Raw genomic sequence first — 16,906 nt, forward strand, 5'->3', positions numbered from 1 at the left:
AATAATAATAATAAATATATGTATATATATATATGTATATATATATATATGTATATATATATATATGTATATAATAAACACTCCACTTGATAATCACTAGAATAAATAGTTTTCAATAATGGTGTGGAGAGGATGGCTGTAAGGGGAGAAGGGAGGCCATATAAAAAAAAAAAAAAAAAGATTTACCATGTCTCCTGTCAGCAGTGATCAGGACTGCAGGGCAGCTCCAACAGAGTCTCACTGAGGCTAAAACATCCCACCCTGTGGACACATTCTGCTGGTTGAAGCTCAGTGATGTTACACCTCATGTGGTCTTATTTAATGCAGGAAAACCTGCTGTGTCCAACAGTGGAGATTTTCTCCTTAGAACCTCCAGAGAACAAAGGCAACAACTTTGTGCACAAAAAATAATGAAATAAATATTAAGCAACATATATCCAATCTTTTTTCACAGAAAATGTAACACTAATTGTAACATTGGTGTGGTTATTGATCCAGGATATAAATGTCTGACCCACTAAAATTTAGGCTCAGGAGCCGCAGCTGCATCAGGATAAACATCCTGTCAATAAATCTTTTAGTTGTTGTTGAACTCTCACTATTGACAGTTTTCAACATCGAAGCTTCAAGAATCCTTACAAAATGCAGAGTTTAACAAATATAGTCCAACGCGGACATGTCACAAATTGAAATTAAACAAATGTAGGTATTAAATGCAAAGTAGTTTAAACAAATAACATGAAGTTTGAATACAGCAAGAAGAGCTTCTTTGTTTGTTTTTTCCATTTCACATAACACCATCTTCCTCGTTTTACTAAATCATTTTGGTGATGTTGGTGGTAAACCGAGGAAGAATAAAGACTTTCTTCCAGCTGTCTTTGCTCCTCAGAAAGTCTGATTCATCTCTATATTCTGGAAAGTTTGGCTCTGTAAAAAAGTCTGTACCTTGCAGAGCTGTGTACGTTGCTCTTGATTTGCCATGTTGAGCTCAAATCAGGCAGGTGATCACTGCTCTGCGGATAAAAGACACAAACAAATCATTCCAGGACTAAAAAAAAAAAGCTGCTCATCACTTCAGAATTTAATTCATCTGCTGGCCTGGTTAAATCAAGACAGAAATACAGATTTACTACTTAATAGATTCTGAACCTGTGGTCAGAGATAAATACAACTAAATGCTATATACAAAAGATTCAATAAAAAATAAACCCCCCGAACTTCCAGTAACACACGTCTTTGCTTTTGCATTAATTTGGATGAGGAAAACAGTTTGTTTCAATATAATTTAAATAGTGCAGAAATAAAAAATGAAAAATAGTTGAACTTTATGTTATGTAGATTATTTTATGTTTTCACAATCCAAAATGGATTTTTTTAAGGTGAAAAAATATATTTGATGAATAGTAATGCTGCGACCTTAGTCCATAAAGACAGCTCAAGTTTATATAATGTAATAATTCATTCATTTTTAAGCAAATAATAAATCGTGTACGGAACAGGGACCAGGGGGACCAGGGAGCCACCCCAACCCCCACTTTATGTCCCTGCCCTTCAGCTGATCCCACCAGATTTTTACACAGGTTACACCCAACGCTGACAAGCTGTGACTGACATCTCTCTCTGTCTGTCTGTCTGTCTGTCTGTCTGTCTGGATACAGACACACATATACTAGCTCCGGGTCATCACGAGTGTGCCTGATACCTACAAAAACGTTTTTGCCCTGATCCGGTTCAGGTCTGGACCAAATCAGCCTAAAAATGAAATAAGACCCCAGGTCCAAGTCCGTTTACGGGTCCAGGCCAAAATGCTCACCTAGATTTGGCCCAGAGCAGATAACTTTTGCTGTCAGGGTAGACAATTAATTGCGCGGATAGTTTGACATTTTTGCTCGTTTAAAAACAGCTGGAGTTTGCTGCGATGGCAGGTCGCTTTGGAGAAAACTTAGCCAGAGGAGGAGAAGAAGAGGATTTCCTTCTCATCGCTGACATCACAGAAGAACAATAATAACCAGGACCTGTGGCAGCAGGTCTGTTTGGGTTTCTGAATGCAGAAATGCATGCCACTCAGAAACAGCCGCGATGGAGGTGTTACACCATATTCTGTGACCGGCTCCCGTACCTCTGCCAGTGTAGATTATTTACTTCTGTTTACTTTTTTAATGGTCATTTATAAAGCAGTTAGTTTTACTAATGATCATCATTCCTACTAAATGATTTGAATGAAAAAAAATCACAGGTGAAAACTTTTCATTAATTATTACAACCATAAATTCAAACAAATCTGACCTTAAAAGTAATGAATTGGTTTCTCCCAGATATCCAGCCGGGAGCAGAGCGGGTAATCAGGAGAGTCAAGAGGATTCCCGGAGCGCTGTTTTATTCCCAGCCTAGAGGACAAATAACAATGCTTGAATGATATTCGCTGTAAATCGCTGTCCTTTTATGAGACGACGCTCATATTGTGGGAGATACCATTTGACAAGAACAAAAACCAAAAACCTACACCCCTGAATAGCTCACAGTTGGTTGAGTCCACCCCAACAGGGCGACTCCACCAAAGGCCCAGGCGGAGCGGCGAAAAACGGACAGGAAGACAACAGGTGGGGCTGAAAAGCCAGGTTAAAGAAAAGAAAGACATTGGTGGAGGATGCTACGAAATGTGCTAAGCTCACTGACATATTTTCAAGAAGACAGACAGAAGAGGCAACTGCTAATTGGAGATATAACGTTAGGCTTAATTGATAATTTAACTAAAAATTGGCACAATAAATTAATCTAATGTCACTCTGATCGTTGTGCTATGTTACCACAACACGTAACCAAACTAAACAATAGCCTTTAAAAGCTAAATATGCATTTTATAATTAGGCGATGGCTCTTAAAATGAATTTTAATGTCTTTAAAATATATAATCTAAATAAATCTATTAACCCCTTTATGACACGCTTTATGTGGCAGTAGCGCAGGTTATTTCACAGGCAGAAGGAGAAGAAGAGGCTAGTGTAGATGAAACTGAACATTTTGATTTTTTTTGTCCATCCACGAGCCCATGACCTGGATACGTTTTTTTATTATTATTATTTTAAATTACCACCCTCAGTAGTCTTTTAAACAGCCCCTACTAGCAAACGTTTTTCACAACAAGCACGGCAGCATGTGGAAATGACTGACACATACTCAGACAGCTGATGCATAAAAAAGTTACATGCTAAAGATTTTCCTATTTTTTTATATGGAAAAAAAAACGGTCTTGACCATTAAATTTCCAGGCAGAAAAATTGTCCCACACCGCCCCTCCACATTACTAAAATAATTTTGTACAAAGAGGAAGATGGTATGTGAAATGGAAAAAAAGCAACCAAACAAACAAGTTTTGCTGTATTCAAACTCCATGTTATTTGTTTAAAGTACTTTGAATGCATTACCTGCATTTATTTAATTTGAATTTGTGACCTGTCCGGTTTGGATGAACCCAAAACACATATTTACATGGACTGGAATACTTAGAAAATAGGTTGGTTTCTGCGAGAGAAAGGGCTTCACAAATGGATTTGAAATATGTAAAAGTTACTGATGTGTTATTATCATAAACCTGATGTGTCTGTTTGTGCTGTGGTTTATAACTAACATCAGTCAATATTTTCTGTTGTGAAGAACAAAATCACAGGTGACTGGGTGAGGGATCTGAAGAATGCAGACCTGCTAAAAACTGCTAAACAACTGGAAATGATTGGCGTAACGTAAGTTTCATCTTGTATAAAACAGACTCACGAATGTGGAAGAAAAGAAATGGAGAATCATTTGACACGATCCCTCTTAAAGTTGTATTTTGAAATTATTTCAGGTCTCTTCTTGATGGTCTGAAGATCTTAAAAAGCTTCGAGACATTGTGGAAGACAGAAGCTGAGCTCTACAAGGTACAGCCTTTTTCACAGAGCCAAACTTTCCAGAATATAGAGATGAATCAGACTTTCTGAGGAGCAAAGACAGCTGGAAGAAAGTTTTTATTCTTCCTCGGTTTACCACCAACATCACCAAAATGATTTAGCAAAACAAGGAAGATGGTGTTATGTGAAATGGAAAAAACAAACAAAGAAGCTCTTCTTGCTGTATTCAAACTTCATGTTATTTGTTTAAACTACTTTGCATTTAGTACCTACATTTGTTTCATTTCAGTTTGTGACCTGTTCGCGTTGGACTATATTTGTTAAACTCTGCATTTTGTAAGGATTCTTGAAGCTTCGATGTTGAAAACTGTCAATAGTGAGAGTTCAACAACAACTAAAAGATTTATTGACAGGATGTTTATCCTGATGCAGCTGCGGCTCCTGAGCCTAAATTTTAGTGGGTCAGACATTTATATCCTGGATCAATAACCACACCAATGTTACAATTAGTGTTACATTTTCTGTGAAAAAAAGATTGGATATATGTTGCCTAATATTTATACACCTGTTTGTTTGCTGCCAGGTGTTCAATGACCCGATCCACGGTCACGTGGAGCTACACCCCCTCCTCGTCAGATTCATCGACACGCCTCAGTTTCAGAGACTTCGAAACATCAAGCAGCTCGGAGGGACGTACTTTGTTTACCCTGGAGCGTCCCACAGCCGCTTTGAGCACAGCATTGGGTACATTATTAGAAACAAATACAATTAAAAAATAGGTATATTTTTGAAATTGTATTTTATTTTAAGCTATGTTTTGAAGTTTATCTCAGATTGTTTTTTATTTCCTCTCTTGTCTGTTGTCTGCTGATACAGGGTGGCGTTCTTGGCTGGACAACTTGTCCAACATCTGAGGGAGAAGCAGTCAGAGTTAGAAATATCTGAGAGGGACGTCCTGTGTGTGCAGATCGCAGGACTCTGTCATGATTTTTGCCATGTTAAAATGTTCAATGGAGCCTTTGTTTATATAATCATACTGGAAAATATTTTCATGTGGTGCAGTAAAACTAAATGTAAAGATTGAACACTTCAAACCACTAGAAGTCTTTCATGGCAGACTGAGAGTCACTTGAGAAGCAGTACATAAAACATAATCCGTGTTCCCTTCATCGGATCAATCCCTTTTTACCTCAGATTAATCGATGATATTGGGCACAAATGAACTTAAACTTTGAGCAAAGTCATCGTCCTCTCAGCTGATTGATCAATGTGATCAATCAATCAGAAACTGAACAATCCAATCAGAGAAAATATGGATTTGAAGGAGATTTGGCTGTCGGTCTGCAGCTCAGTGCTTTGGTGTAGATGTCAAACTACACAGCTGTGACTCAATAAGATCTGAAGAGACCAAATATTTTGTGTATCATGTATTTTAACTTTTAAACAAGCGCTCGATGCCCTCTCCTGTTTAACAGAGTAAATACAAGACGCTGTCCCAGATTTTATTTGACCAGATTCTTCTCAAACTTCCACATAAGTTACATTCACATCATCAAACACCTGATACTTATTTAGTTTTCTTTTAAACAGCTAAGCAAAGGTTTTGATGGAGACCACAGTAAACTTTGCTATGAAGAAAACATTTTTAAAATGTTACCCAAAATTATTATTATTATTTTTAATATTTTCAGACCCACAAGGTGAACACCACAACCAGGGGAGTAAGAGTTACATACTGGATGAAAAATAAATACAGCAGCAAACATACCAGTTTAACCAAAACGCCAAAGATAAATAAAGAGAAACCAAAATAAAACCAAATCTGAAATTAAATGAAAAAAACAAAACACTTTAAATGGTATGAACTCTGTTCGGATGTAACAGAAACACATTCAATACATGTCCACAGAAAAATGCAAACGGTAACAAAGAAAGCAAAAAAAACATAACGAGACATTTTCTGAGCTGCATGATTTGACTTTCAATACGTCTAAAATAAAACCTGATTAAAACAATTCAAATAAAATAGATAAACGATTTGAATGTAACCTTATTTATTTAAATAGGGCTTTTGCAAATTGTTTCTTGTTTTTTGGAAAAGGAAAAACTCCTTGCTGTGTCTAACACTCACCTTAGGAAAATATATATTCTTACTTAATTATTTTTTTTTTGGGTGGGGGTGGTGGTTTGGGGGGTTGTTTTTTATGTGCAACAAAAGCCTGTTGTTCTCTCCCTTTATTTAAACAGCTGAGTTTTAGCTCTCTCATATCCATTCACAGGAGCAGAGTTGGTTTGTTTGGACGTCCCGTCACTGCTCTCGCCTTCGTCGCTGCACCAGCTGGCTTTCAGAGGCGTCAGCTCAGGTGCTATCACATCTCCATCCTACGTGGAAACAGAGCACACACAGTGAACACAAACGCACCATTATTGACAGGAGGCATTACTCTGCAATAAACGTTAACTCAAGCTCCGTTTGGGCCCTAAAAAGAGTGAAACTGGTACATATGTTTTTTGTTTTTTTTTTGCTGCCTTCTCCTAATATTTTAAAAACAAGTAAAAATGGTGTTCAGGGAGTTGGTAGGGTGAAAAAAAATAAACTGTGGCTCAAACACAAAGCTCTGGTGTGGGAACGGCAGACGACGTGCTTCGTATTGTAAACCACAGTGGTTTAGGAAAATATTTTTAGGAAGACGTAAAAATGTAGCTGCCGTTTACTGTCATGCGGCCCAAATACCTGAGGCTTTGAGAAGTTCTTATCCATGCACCACTGAACAAACTGCTTCTTTCCAACCTCCAGACTCTTCTCATCCGTCTTCTTGCAGTAAACCCTGATCAGCTGCTCAACAAACTGCTCTGGAAGGAGTTTGGATACCTGGAAAGAATGACAACGGCACGTTAAGTAGTTGGTTTTAAATACTGAGGCAGTTTAGAGGCAGACTTTGGTTCAGACCTGATTCTTGCGTATCTGGATGGCTTTGGTTGGGTCCTCTTTGCAATAGAAACGCACATTGTTGATAGGGTTCTTCTCCTTCATCCCATAGTCCATAACAATTACCTGCAAGAGAAAATAAACGTTAGATTTTAAAACACATTACAGCGATGTGTCATAAATCAAATGACAACAACTTTGTTTTTTTTTAGGCCCCAGGAAGATTACATAAAATTAAATCATATCAGGGGACAAACTTACATTGACTACGAAGTCCTCAGGCTGCAGACTGACATCCTGGCTGCCACTCTGAGGGATGGATCGAGCCAAATCTGCCTCCCAGCTGTGAAGCTGTTCCTTGTGGAGAGAAAGAAATGATAAAATGGAGTCAGATGCTTGTTTTACAGGAGCACCATTAAAGTGAAATTCATGAGCTTCACAAAGCAACAACCCCCTGTATCGATAACAATAGCAACTGTTTGATTAAATAAGCATCTCAATAATCATTTAATAATGTCCTAATTCACTAAATATTTCCAACAGGAACCCTGTTCAGTATTTGCTGTTCCCATCTTGTCGGATGTAAGCTGGATTATTGGGAACTGTGAACGCTGCGGGACATTTCGGGTATCATTTCTAACTTTCGGACATTCACCATGTAAGTAAACTCGAGACAGAGAAACAATTTCCTGAGTTTACTTTAACCAAACACTGCTGCATGTCAGTTAAAGACATGCACACACTTTACACAAGTCAGCCCTCCTCGCTAACCCAACGATGATTAGTTCCCCAAATAACCTAATATCCTGGATATTTATCACAAGGCAGCTCCACAGTGACAAAAGCACAAACCGGAGTGACGTTCAAGGCTTTGTCTGGCTGGGTTTGACCCAGACACTTGTAGAGGTTTCGGCATAGTATGTTGTGCAGGATCTTCCTTGCCTCGGCAAGCTCCAGAGATGACGAGTGTAGTATTTGTTCAAATACATTATCTACAAGGCAAACAGAGAGAGAGAAAAGAAGATTGAATCAAATGCACGCAGGTTCAAAATAAAAGTGCTTTTCAGTCCAGTCCAGTCTGTTGGGCTTCGTTTGTGCAAGAAAGTCCAATTTAGAACGTACATGCAATAATATGGTAAATAAAAGTTATAGTATAACTTACAATGAAAAGGTAATTATGTTTTTGAGGACTGTAAACTTTCAGTTTCCTGTACTACTTCTGTCTGACAGAAGACTATAGGCACATGAAGACGTTTCTACAACTGACTGCATGCTTGACAGAAATGAATCCAGATCTAACATTTAATTATGACGAACCAGTGATAAACTATCGCACCTACTGTCACCTTAGAGCCGAGTACAAGCTGCTGTGACAAGAGTTTCTTAGCGTTTGGGATCAATAAACTTTAGCTACCCATCTGCTCACCTGTCTGTCTAAATGTTATTATCTAAAGTAAACTACCATCATTGCACAGGGCTACTGGAAATATGTAAAGCAAGTGTACCTTGCAGTTGTTGCACTACCACTGTCCTAATTTGTACTCATTGGTTACAGGTTGATATTTTACTTGTTATAATGAATGTTGTTCTTTAATGCGTAACAATTTTGAACTTGTCTGCTGCCATGACAAACCATTTTCCCTCAGATCAATAAAGTATCTTTCGATTTTTCCGTTCTATTGCCACTGAATCCATTCTGATTCTGTGTCCCCACTAAGTGATTCCCTAAATATTCTGGGTGTTTACTGACCTGTCAGCTTGGTGTAGGCAACCATATCATCTATGGCTTTAGAGAGAGTGAACTTCGCCCCTCCGGAGCCTTCAATCTGGATGTGTTCATCAGCTTTTAAAAAGGCCTCTGTGATCCTGGAGAAACAGGTCCAACATATTGGTGTTGTTCTGAGAACCTGAGGGCCGAACATTAATGTAAACCTGAACAGCAGCAGTGATGAGAGACTTACATGGTCTCGATGATGTTGCACACTTTGTGCTGGTAGGCTCTCCTGTGCAGACAGTTTCTTGTGTGGAACATATCATACAGGTTGCCTACCTCCTGTTTCAAAAAAAAAAAAAGGAAAAAACAAATCTACATTTTAGAAACCATTTTTCAAATCCAAACGTTTTTTTTTAGAAAAAAAAACAAAAACTAAATCAGCACCTTGTCTCTAGTGCAGATCTGCTTCTGCCCATCAACCTCACACACTCTGGCAAATTTCAGGAAGCGATGATAATCAAAATTATTCTGGATGCCCAAATGGTAACAGTCTCTGAGATAGGAGATAGGACAGAGGGGACAAAAAAACATGTGGGAGTTATTAAAACAATAGTTCAGATTATTTGAACTGTGCTCTGGGGGAAGGCTATGCTCAATTAACATCTTACCTGTTGTAGATAACTCTTTGAATAGCCTAAGTTTGGAGAAATAGAGTTTATTTCTGACTAGACAGAGACCATCTTAAAACAACTCCAGTCTCAGAGGTTCATCTGTTATATTTCACTTAACACCTATTAGTATTTACATAGACTCCTATAGTTACTTGTAAGAGCAAATAGCAGCAGCAGCAGCAGCAGCTAGCTGTAGAAATCCTGGTACTGGGCAACTTTTAGCAGAGTATGGCTGCTGAAATAACCATGCAATGAGAAATTGCTTGTGATGTAAAAGGTTTAACAAAAGGTGTTCACATGAACTGCAATAAAATTCAGTCAGAATTAAACGTTATTGCTTCAAAGATCTGTCTAATACAAGTAAGATGTTAATTGTTCATAACCTTTACACAAAAGCCCACTTTAACAGACACAAACGATCCCTTTAAGTACAAAAACATAAAAAATATAAATTTTGGTAATGGAGCAAAAAAATTAAAAGTAAAGCTTCACCTGGCAAAGTAGTCCCACTTATCCACATCAATGCCGTTCCTTTTATTGGCCACGATTTCATACAGGAAGGACTTGTCTGGAGTGCGGCCTTTGTACGGCCACTGCTGAGACAGACAGCAGCAGTAAAATTAACCTTACAACACAGGTTCAATAGGCAAACATTCTCACAGTGCCCCCAAAAAACAAGAACAGCAAAAAACTAAAAGCATGGCACATATGAATACAGGAAATTTTCAAACAGCATTGTGGTTTTTTTTTTTTGTTTTTAATTTTGTCATCTGAGATGATCACTGGAACATAAACAGAGAAAAACATGGCGTTTTCAGAAGGCCGTGCTGCTGCTGAACACAACACAGATTTCTCACCTTCTGTCTTGGACCTGAATTAGTATTCAGTGGTCCGGCTATCTGCTCTTTAATAAAGTCCAGGTCCTGGGGCAGCAGCAGGCCGTGCTCCTTCATGACTGGCTTCAGACCATTGTCCTCCACCAGGTGGTCAAACATGGCGAGAGAGACGGTCTCATGCTGAAAAAAAAAAAATGGAGAAACGTAATCAAATACAAGAACGGGCACAGGTACACTTTGAAAGTGAAAGCTCGTTGACTCCTGACTCAAATAGAAAAAGCCTGTTTTGGATGAAATATGACCGGACACTGTTGTAAACATCGGCCTTATCTCTCACATTTGGCAGTCATTATGTAAGTTATGACCACGTTCTGTGTTTTAGTAGCTCTTATCAGTTTGAACTCTGCAAACAGCACCTGACCCACCTACTGTTTTGTCGTCAAGTAACTGACTGCCTTGGGAAAAAGCCCTGACTTGCAATAATTTTAGCAGAACAAAAGACGACCAAATACAGGCAAAAAAGAAAAAAAAAAAAACATAAATAATTAGATCTGTTATGAAAGGCGAAAACGGTGGAAACGTGCCGAGTCACTATCCTGACACAGTGAGGGAACTCGGGCCTTATCTGAGCATGAAGGTGAGAGCAGCCCTCCATATCAGGATAACGTCTACCAACCTGCTGCGACTGGGGAGGAGGATGGTCAAGATCTGCTGTTTGTTCAACCCGCTGAAGCTGCATGTGGAACTGTGCCGTGCCAGGTTCTGACCTACCCTCACCTAGCTGGGCTGATGAACCCCGTACTACCCTACAATAACTCTCCATTCATGGGGTCCTTGTATCCCTGTATGGCCCTTCCGATACAAGCAGGGATGGGAACCAGCACTACTCCTCTTGGCACCTGGAACTTGTTGGGAGGTCAAGAAGACACAAACACAGGAATGCAACAACTGGGTCCGATGAGAGACATGGACTGGAGATAAAGCAGAGCTTGAAGGACACAGAGCCTGAGAAAGGAAGAGGGAGTAGGGAAGCTGGCATCAATGGGCTTTCCTATGATTCATGCTTAACTCTTCTCTGTTTTCTTTCTCGTTACCAAGATTAAGGATGTTGTTGTAACTTTACCCTGTTATGCATAATCATCAGTAGAAGGCGTGTTTTTTAAGTACATCCTTTGTTCAAGTTATGAAGAAGGAGGTAACTAAAAATTGTTTTGCATAATCATGAAAGGATGTTTGATAAAACTCTGACACAGGAGGAGTGGCGGGGTCTTTTTGGGGCTTACGTCTTGACGTTGGTGAACCCATCGGTGTCGATTAGAACTTTTTTCAAAATTTTCTATTTTTTGTCTTTTATTTATTTTTAAATATATAACCTGTAACTGAGACATTGCATACATTTTACACCTTTAATAAAGTTTGGCCGGGAGGCGTATACCTAATCGGTGACTCCTGGGTTATTTCTGGTGTGGTGACCCCCCTGCCTCTTCCCAGTTCTAATCTTAAAGCCTCAGAGAGGAGTGACGGAGGGGACTCAGGGCTCATCGCGGACGCGGGCTCCGTTTGGCATGTCACGTCCTCGCTGGGTCCTCGGGCCGTCTCTTGGCTAAAAGGAGCAGCGATTCACCGTCCGTCGTTTCAATCGGTCAGTTGTATCTTTAGTTTTAATTTTTTGGGAGTCTGACAAGTCTGTCATGGTAATTTGAGGCTTGTTGGATGTCCGGGTGGTTCACAGTAGGTGACAGGTGTGGGCCGCGGACCTCCCAGCAGAGGCTGGATTCACCGTGAGCGCGGGGCTGCGGGTGAATTTGACTCGACAGCGGGCGCTGATTCAAGCGGTCTGAACCCTCGGGCCTTTCTACAAGACTTATGGACTCATTAACTGATTCGAAAGGGAAATAAATTCTTACAAGTGTTTCTTTATAGCTAATAGACTTGAACATTTGAACCTGCCTGCTATATAATGTGAAGAGCTCTGCAGTATATTTAGAAGTTTAACATCTTGAGAGAGAACAAAACAAAAGGAAGCAAAAAAAAAAAAAAAGTCTATCATTTGTGGTAAACCAGCACTACACCATGGCTAAAGGCTTTTTCCAGTTAGGTCTAAAAAAAAAAAACATGATCTGGAAGCCCATTTCAGTTTTCCCTTTAGTTTCCAAAGTCTAATAGGGAGAAGAAAAAAAACTGGCCAAAACTCAACACACATGAATAAGTTTAAATTAAACAGACAGCTTAAAGACTGGTGGCCAAACACGTGAACCAGGCAGCCTATTCTAACAACTAATTTGTGTCCGACCGGTTTTGTGGCAAAGAACTTTAGCTTAAATTGCAAGCCTGGGCAGGTGTATTGTATCTTGGCCAAAAAAATGTTCAAAACAAACACACACACACACACACACACACACACACAAAAATAATAAATAAATCAGTGAGATGACTAGAAGAGCCTAGAGGTCACCAAGAAAAGGCCAATGGAGGGTCTTACCTTCCAGCTTTTTGCCGGACGTGCTTTGGGCATGAATATGCCATCAAACATGTGAGAGAACGGCCCATGTCCTGGAAAGAGAGGAAAAAACTGTATTAAATGGGTTTAACGTTCATGATCAACATATGTGACGCTTAATTGACAAAACTCGATGAAACTGGAAACCAGCTACTTCCAGGACATGAAACTTATGGTAGTCTATTGTCTTTAAAACATTAAATAAGCGACTGATGCTAAGCTAAAGCTGGAAACAGAAGACTGTAAAAACCTCCCGAATACTTGAGAACACGACATGCATCCAGGTGAACAACGTGAAGCTGGTTTTGCGGCACCACTCACCCAGGTCATGACAGAGGCCAGCGATCTGGACGCACAGGATGTCCCTGCGAGAGATGAGCAGCTCCGGCTGCCTCTCATTGAGAGCTTGAACGAGCTGCCCGGCCAAGTACCCGACCCTGGATCAGCGCACGACAAAAATATAAAAACTACTTCTTCCACACAAGACAGAAAATAAAAACGAACTCAGAGCAGGAACTTCTGTGCGGTCCTGGCTGCTCTACAGGAGTCATCTGTGCACCTTTTGTAGTCCGATATTAGCGACGACTGATGTGTGCATTTTACGTCGTTTCACCACCTCGAGTTCATCTAACAGCAAAACCCCGAGTTTCAAACCACCGCGGAAAAACAACAGTCTGATCACGTACCCAATGCTGTGCTCAAAGCGGTTGTGTGACGCTCCAGGAAAGACGAAGTACGTCCCTCCGAGCTGCTTGATGTTTCGAAGTCTCTGAAACTGAGGCGTGTCGATGAATCGGATGAGGAGGGGGTGTAGCTCCACGTGGCCGTGGATCGGGTCGTTGAACACCTGGCGGCAAACAAACGGGTGTGAAAACACGTACAGGAAAGAGGTCACCATTTTTTATTAAACAAAAAGACGAAACAACGTGACTAGTACTAGGTTCAAACCCCAATTTTAACCTCGTTTGTAAAGCTTTACTTTTCAAGTCAGCTTTTTGTCAGTACTCTGAACAGTAGTTTCAAATAAAGCTCAGCACACATACAAGTCCTAAATCCACATCAAACCATCGCCCCTCCTTAACACGTTTCTACAATGTTTCTTGGCACTGTGGCGAGTGAACAAAGAGGAACGGGATGTGCATTTTTCCTGGCCGTCCTCCCGAACACGCCCTTGCTCTGGTGTAGGTTCTCATTTGTTTGTGCAGCCTTGAAGGTCTGACTCTGTGAGGAATCCTGCACCTTGTTTGGTTCAGCTTCTATCTGCCACAGCTTCCTGAGGCTGTGCAGGATCTGCAGACGGTCCCCCAGACACCTGAAACACACAGCCACTTTCAGGTAATGAAGAACAAAGCAGAGCATTTGATTTGATTAGAGCTGCTGCTCAAAGAGGGCAGCAGAAAAGAGTGCATTTGTTACATTTCCTCTCTTTCACAATATCAATCATTTAAAGAAAAAAAAACAAACTTACTTTATGCCAATTTTTTCCAGGTCTGCATCCTTCAGATACCGCAGCCCTACACCTGTTATTTTTTGTGCTTCACAGAACAAAATAACTACAATTAGAGACACAAACAGACAAAATGCAAAGCTGCAGCACAAACAGGAACGTCCCCGGTTAATACCACGCTGCTTTGAGATTTCACATTCTCACATAAGCGCTAGAAGATGTATGGATATATATTTACCCTGTCAAAACAAGAAAACAAACCTCTAAATTTATCCTCCCATTCGCCAAGACCTTCCTTTCGCAGATACTTGCATACTTCCTCGACTCCCAACTCCGTGAAGTTGGAGTCCGGCAGCCGGACCACCGACACTCTCTTCTCCGGGGTTTTGAACACCTCTTCGGGGCTCGAGCCTGACTCTATCGGCCGCTTTCGACTCGCCATGTTGCGTTCACAAACAGCCGGTAAATCAGTAAAATACAGCTTTAATACACGGACAGCTAGAGCCGATGCACTTTTTTTTGGCGCCGCTGATTGGAAATACAGCTGATCTGACAGTCTGACAGAACCCGCTCGAGAGTTGAAAAATACCCGAGTTTTGTCTTTTTTTTTGAAAACTATCAAATTAGACGTAAACGGAGAAAAATATTTCCGGTTTGCTTTTCAAAATAAAAATCCGTAGACTCTTACGCCCAAAGCCAGAAATAAATACGCCTGGGTTTCACATTTGTTTGTTTGTTTCTGTATTTTTATTATTATATGAGATAAAGAAGGCTGTTTTAGACTTAACACAATAAATGTTAATTACAATTAAAACATCAAAAAAAAAAATTCTACAACACACATTATTTACAAATATGTCACATTTTTTGTTCAAGTGCCACCTTTACCCATTACTTAACTAGCCCACTAGTAAAGACCTAGATGATTACAAATTTTATAATATATTTTTATTCTTTTTTTAGTGAAGACACTTGTTTATGTTCACTTTGAGACATATTCAAAACAATTAACAATTAATGTGATATTAATCAAAGTGATTTGGGCCTCTGGTATGATCATCTAAACCAGATTTTGCACATCTTTCTCTTACAGATCTGGGACTTTCGCACCTCCATATGTAAATATTTTTTGTCAGCACGTCATTTTTAACAAAACAACATATCCAAGAACACTACGACCTGTTTTTACATCATGGGCGTTTGTTTCGATTTAGGTTTGTAAGTCAAACCCTTTGCTTCCGGTAACTTGTTCTTACTCGACAGTTGTGACGTACTTCCGTTTGTGTGACACGCAGGGGGCGGAGCAAAACTGGCCAGAAAACAAATGCGGCGTTCAAAGTTCCTCAGAAACGTGATTTTAAAATTTTTTTGATATCTCCACGCGTTTTATTCCAAGACTGCAAAAGCAGCATTTTTAAAATTAGTCTTTCTTAACAACCGACAACAAAACGATGTTTTCCATTTTAACCTGTCTTTAACAGACAAAGGATGATTAAACTTTACGTTTATTTCCTTCGATGTCCGAGTTTCTGATTGTCATTGAAATATGCAGAAATCTGACCTAACCTGTTACCCAGGTTTCTCTTCATTTCTGAAATGCTGAGTTTTACGCAGACATGGACATAAAATAATAGAAAAAGTACTTTATAAATAACAGTAATAAAACAATAGCTGGAAGCACTCAGACAGTGCAAACCAAGGCCATAGTCACATCAAAAAAATTGTAGGATCTGGATCAGAACCAGAATTTAATCAGTTTTTTTTGTCCTAAAAATTTGTCTGAATCTGTCAATAATTAGTCTTTGAAGTAAAATTGCGAACAAACGGAACGCACCAACCAAAACGACCGGAAACAGAACATCCACCAAGGTAAAAAAACAAACAAAAAAACAAACAAACAATCAAATCTAAATTGGAGCACAATTCTTTAAACCCTTGATTGTTTCTCATTTGGTGATCTACTACTTTATAAAATATAAAGAATACTTTCACATTTCACAAAACAATCTTTGCCTTTAATTTTTCGGATATCTGCTGTAATGAATAATTTCAAATAATTTGATTCCTGTTGATTAGAAAAAAGATAAAGTTAATTCAGATAGCCTACTATAAAACGTTTTCTGTTTTTTTTTTTTTTGGCTTACTGTGGTGCAACAATGATTACAGGATGGCTTATTGTCCGTGTCTACTATTTACTGATGTTTTGTGACAGCAGTTGAAATGACAACATTTGAGATCTGGACAGATTTCTCCCAAGACCACAAAAAAGTGTTATTTGAAAATTAATAGAAAAAATAAAGTGCATTTGTATTAAAGAAATTGTTGTTTTAATCATGGGAAATACACATTAACATAATTTGTGTTAACTTCAGGAAAATTCAACCAAGAGCAGCCACATCAGACACCCACAAGAGGACACTATTGTTCAGGTCTTAGTTTGTCTTTCTAGGAATGAGCCAATAAAATGTGTTTCAAACCCCAACAAAAACCGAGTGATTTAATGTCATCTATCACAGGCTTTATGTTTAGATCATAAATTCAGCAACAGTATAAGTAACCTGGAAATACACTTTTCCAGAAAATGAACTTAGCCTGTGCATGTACAAGCATTAAAGTGTTCAAAATGTTTCTGTGGAAGTAAAAGGTTCATTATAAGAGCAAACGAATGACACAAATGTGCGCATTTGTAAGGAAATAAACTCTTAAGCCTGCACAGACAAAATATGTACATAAAATCAAGAAAAAGCCTTGTCTTTTGCAGGTACACTGTGCCTACAGTTCAAAACACACTTATGTAAATACATAAAAACAAACCACTCTTACTTTAAACCTGTCTTTAGTCTTATACTCCTAATTTGTTTAATTTAAAACTTGTCTATATTTTTGTACAATTTGAAGAGAAGACTTTAAACGGAGCTGTAT

General features: G+C 39.1%; 3 protein-coding genes across 7 annotated transcripts in view; 1 reads left to right on the forward strand and 2 right to left on the reverse strand.

The window, feature by feature from the left end:
- Positions 1–2,460, reverse strand: part of LOC108235149 (deoxynucleoside triphosphate triphosphohydrolase SAMHD1) — a 13,896-nt gene extending 11,436 nt beyond the window's left edge. Inside the window, exons 1-2 of one of the 4 annotated variants that reach the window (XM_017414972.3) lie at positions 2,287–2,460; positions 946–1,013 (exon numbers count right to left, since the gene is read on the reverse strand). In XM_017414972.3, coding sequence (XP_017270461.1) covers positions 946–981 — 36 coding nt within the window. In that variant the 5' untranslated portion in view covers positions 982–1,013; positions 2,287–2,460. Of the gene's footprint in view, positions 1–186; positions 337–945; positions 1,014–2,286 lie in introns of those variants that run through there. The other 3 variants (XM_037977046.1, XM_017414971.3, XM_037977047.1) reach the window with 3 other exon arrangements.
- Positions 1,553–5,292, forward strand: LOC112450471 (deoxynucleoside triphosphate triphosphohydrolase SAMHD1-like). Its single transcript, XM_037977048.1, has 5 exons — positions 1,553–2,027; positions 3,655–3,740; positions 3,845–3,917; positions 4,471–4,631; positions 4,764–5,292. Exons 2-5 carry the CDS (start codon positions 3,727–3,729, stop codon positions 4,969–4,971), a joined length of 456 nt encoding a protein of 151 aa, XP_037832976.1. The 5' UTR covers positions 1,553–2,027; positions 3,655–3,726; the 3' UTR covers positions 4,972–5,292.
- An 83-nt stretch (positions 5,293–5,375) lies between these two features.
- samhd1 (SAM domain and HD domain 1) lies at positions 5,376–14,578 on the reverse strand. 2 transcript variants are annotated; one of them, XM_017414932.3, is made up of 16 exons: positions 14,246–14,578; positions 14,006–14,072; positions 13,777–13,849; positions 13,224–13,384; positions 12,859–12,974; positions 12,520–12,590; positions 10,059–10,217; positions 9,694–9,797; positions 8,975–9,083; positions 8,778–8,869; positions 8,567–8,682; positions 7,669–7,808; positions 7,078–7,173; positions 6,838–6,942; positions 6,622–6,759; positions 5,376–6,269 (listed from the first exon to the last, which is right to left on the reverse strand). In XM_017414932.3, exons 1-16 carry the CDS (start codon positions 14,424–14,426, stop codon positions 6,123–6,125), a joined length of 1,875 nt encoding a protein of 624 aa, XP_017270421.1. In that variant the 5' UTR covers positions 14,427–14,578; the 3' UTR covers positions 5,376–6,122. The 2 variants fall into 2 exon arrangements, with proteins under 2 accessions (XP_017270421.1, XP_017270422.1); XM_017414933.2 differs by having other exon boundaries at positions 6,123–6,269; positions 9,694–9,794; positions 14,246–14,426.
- Between the last annotated feature and the right edge of the window lie 2,328 nt (positions 14,579–16,906).

The sequence above is a fragment of the Kryptolebias marmoratus genome, linkage group LG8 (assembly GCF_001649575.2).
Source record: "Kryptolebias marmoratus isolate JLee-2015 linkage group LG8, ASM164957v2, whole genome shotgun sequence".
NCBI classification, from domain to species: Eukaryota; Metazoa; Chordata; class Actinopteri; order Cyprinodontiformes; family Rivulidae; genus Kryptolebias; species Kryptolebias marmoratus.